Source organism: Lathyrus oleraceus, chromosome 6 (assembly GCF_024323335.1).
Source record: "Lathyrus oleraceus cultivar Zhongwan6 chromosome 6, CAAS_Psat_ZW6_1.0, whole genome shotgun sequence".
Classification (NCBI taxonomy): Eukaryota; Viridiplantae; Streptophyta; class Magnoliopsida; order Fabales; family Fabaceae; genus Lathyrus; species Lathyrus oleraceus.
In genome coordinates, this window is record NC_066584.1 from 426879373 (window position 1) to 426882254 (window position 2882).

Below are 2882 nucleotides of genomic sequence, written 5' to 3' on the forward strand. Positions count from 1 at the left end.
CAATTAAATTCTCGCATGAAAAATTTAACTTAAAGTCTCTCCTAAAAATTTTAACTTAAAGTCTCACCTGAAAAGTTCAACTTAAAGTCATGAGAGTATTACAATTAACTATTTACGGATATTATTTAGAAGAGGAAGTTTGTCTAAGCTTGAAGGTATTTTAGCATAAGACACTTGTGCTTATAATAATGTCATTGTTCACATAGAATTATTTGTCATTATTATTCAAATCTAATATTGTCATTATGTACGATACTTGTTCAACTTCAATTATTTTGAACATTAGTCAAGAGTAAACCATATAAGACACTTCTTCCTCTATATTTTATCATATATTTTCAGTCATAATCAAATACTCATTTTTTCTACATCTGTATCACCTTGCTAATCACATTATTTTAATTAACTACATTATTAATCAAATCCCCCAATTTTAAATGCAATCTAAACTAATTATCAATTGAATTGATCACAAATTTAGTGATTAATAAGATGTCTCACGTCTCACATGTATGAAAAATTCTATATTTTGAAACTAATGGTGGTTTAGTCTATAGTCTAGTGTCTCACAGTGTTCCTCTCCTTCTTACCTTCCAAGGCAAGTATTGTTTCTAAAGTTGCACACAACACGGTTTTGTTTTTCATAGGTAAAATGTTACTGTTTAAAGAATTGTTTTTTTTTAGAGAATTGATGTTTAAGTTTAAATAGTACTATCATATTGATTAAGAATGTACTTATATGTAAAAGAATAGTCTTGCAAGCCTCATATTATAATCTACACTATACATCATAGTGCTTTTACAAAATAAAAAGAGACACAAATTCAATAATCTTTAAATTAGCATACAAAACTTAGATGATGACACAACTATTAGGATCCTCTTCGACGCTAACCGTGCCGTAGTAAGGATTGTATTGAGGTTTTATCTGATGACTGTAATAGGCATGTGTTCCATAGAACATGAAAGGATCAATAATATTTATTTTTGTTGAATCCTTCTTATCATCTTCCTTCTTTTTAGGTTCTTCTTTCTTTTCTTCTTTAGCTGGTCCAACAGAGATTATTTCAGCATGACAAAACTTTCTTAGCTTAGCCACTACTTTGACTGCATCAATATCTCCTATTGCAGTTAATTTCATGTCTTTCATGTCCACTGAAACTGACTCAACCCCTGCAACAATATTACAAATAAAATCTCAGTATTTCACTAAAACAATTCAATTCTAAATAAATTATTTTCATGAACCAAAAAAGCATAATTCCAATAAATTAAATACCTGAAAGGCCAGAGACAGCTTTCATAGCTTTTTGCTTGATTCTGTCTTCATGTATCTCCAACTTTAACACTACTTTCTGTCACAAAAAAATTAACTAGTTGTTAATAAGAAAAGAAAAGTCACCAATTATGTTTTAGCTAAGATGAAGAAAATAGAAGAGTGGTTAAAATCAAGGTAAAGAACTAACCATCATTGTTATGGAAGCTTGTGATATGTGAGATGAGATGTATAAATAAGGTAGAAGAACTCTTGATGAAAAATGGAGTAGAATATAGAGATGAAGGGAAGATGTAAGTTTTCAAATTGAAATGAAGTTATGAATTGAAGATATAATTGTTTGAGGGGTTTTATAGTAACGAAGGAAGAGTCAACCGAAACAAGTCAAGAGAAATAGTGTGTGGCTTTCTAGGAAAGTTAAGCAGCAGAAATAAAGGACCTTTTCCAATATACCGTTCCTTCGTGGAGCACTCAATCCTACATAAACAAAAAAGGGATATGACCGGTTCTATGGTGGACCTAAACTAGACTGATGTTTAAGAAAAGTATTCATATATGGTCACTCATTAAGCGAGTACATCCATTTGACCCCTACTGTTCGGCGGTAGAGCTCCGACAGACACCACCTCTTACCGCCACCACTATTAATAATTATTAAAATGTATCAAATCATATGTATAATTTTTTTGGTGATATTTAATATGGAGATGTTGGAGATCGAATGTATGACTTTATTAGAATATTTATGGAATATTCTCTAAATAAGATATTATTAAAATTTTATATAGATCGATGAACTTTATGATTATAACCTCACTAAAAATCAAGAAAAAACAATTTTAATTTGTTATGGACACATATTCATTTTTTAAAAATGTTTTTTTGTCGAAACGATCCCGAGTGATCACCCTATAAGTTTATTTAGAGATTCGGGAAATAGTGATTTGACTTCTTTAATTAGGGTCGAAGCATCTTTTAACCTAGATTCTTGTCGCTTAGTTAATAGTCAGCCAATTTCCGTTGTGATACTTGTATCTGACGACTCTGAGTCGGAGAAACTTTCCAATAGCTCCCAGGATAGGAAGGCTTCCCCTAGTGGGTCTTCTTTATATGCTCTTTTTTTGACGAAGATGTAGGGGATGATCATACAGCCGATTCTACGCTCGCATCATCTGAAATTGCGGGATCTTCAACTTCACCTGTTTTGTTGACTTCAGATATGGAGGTTGTCATTTTGAATAAGGAGGATTCCAAAAATTTCATCAAGACTTATGATCGAGGCTTGAGTGATTCTAACATTAAGGATCACCCAACATGTGAGGCTTAGTGGAAAAGTGTTAGTTGGCTCAATCCCTTAGGGATCATTAAGACCGGTGAAATACCTCCGAAAGGAGTCACGTTAGTGGAGCTAGCTAATACAGAAATATAGCTTGGTAGACTCAGAGATAGGGGGAACCTCCTCTATTTTAAGTGATTCGACGACTTTTGTAACATCCCAAGTTTAGTTATTTATTTTTAAGTGAATTTATATTAAATTATTTGAGTGATATGTGTGGTTTATTCGATTTATTAGTGATTTGATTAAATATTAGATTATATTTTAGAG

The 2882-nt window shown here is 31.7% G+C and overlaps 1 protein-coding gene across 1 annotated transcript; it reads right to left on the reverse strand.

Annotated features, from left to right (window-relative positions):
* Window positions 1–719: 719 nt before the first annotated feature.
* Window positions 720–1673, reverse strand: LOC127097498 (heavy metal-associated isoprenylated plant protein 12). The gene is made up of 3 exons (XM_051035996.1): window positions 1467–1673; window positions 1280–1355; window positions 720–1173 (listed from the first exon to the last, which is right to left on the reverse strand). Exons 1-3 carry the CDS (start codon window positions 1470–1472, stop codon window positions 854–856), a joined length of 402 nt encoding a protein of 133 aa, XP_050891953.1. The 5' UTR covers window positions 1473–1673; the 3' UTR covers window positions 720–853.
* Window positions 1674–2882: the final 1209 nt, after the last annotated feature.

Bases quoted from the DNA above. Each gene is read 5' to 3' on its own strand.
- LOC127097498 (XM_051035996.1), bottom strand. The intron at 1,174-1,279 runs GTATTTAATTTA...ATATTGTTGCAG, and splicing joins AGCTGTCTCTGGCCTTTCAG to GGGTTGAGTCAGTTTCAGTG.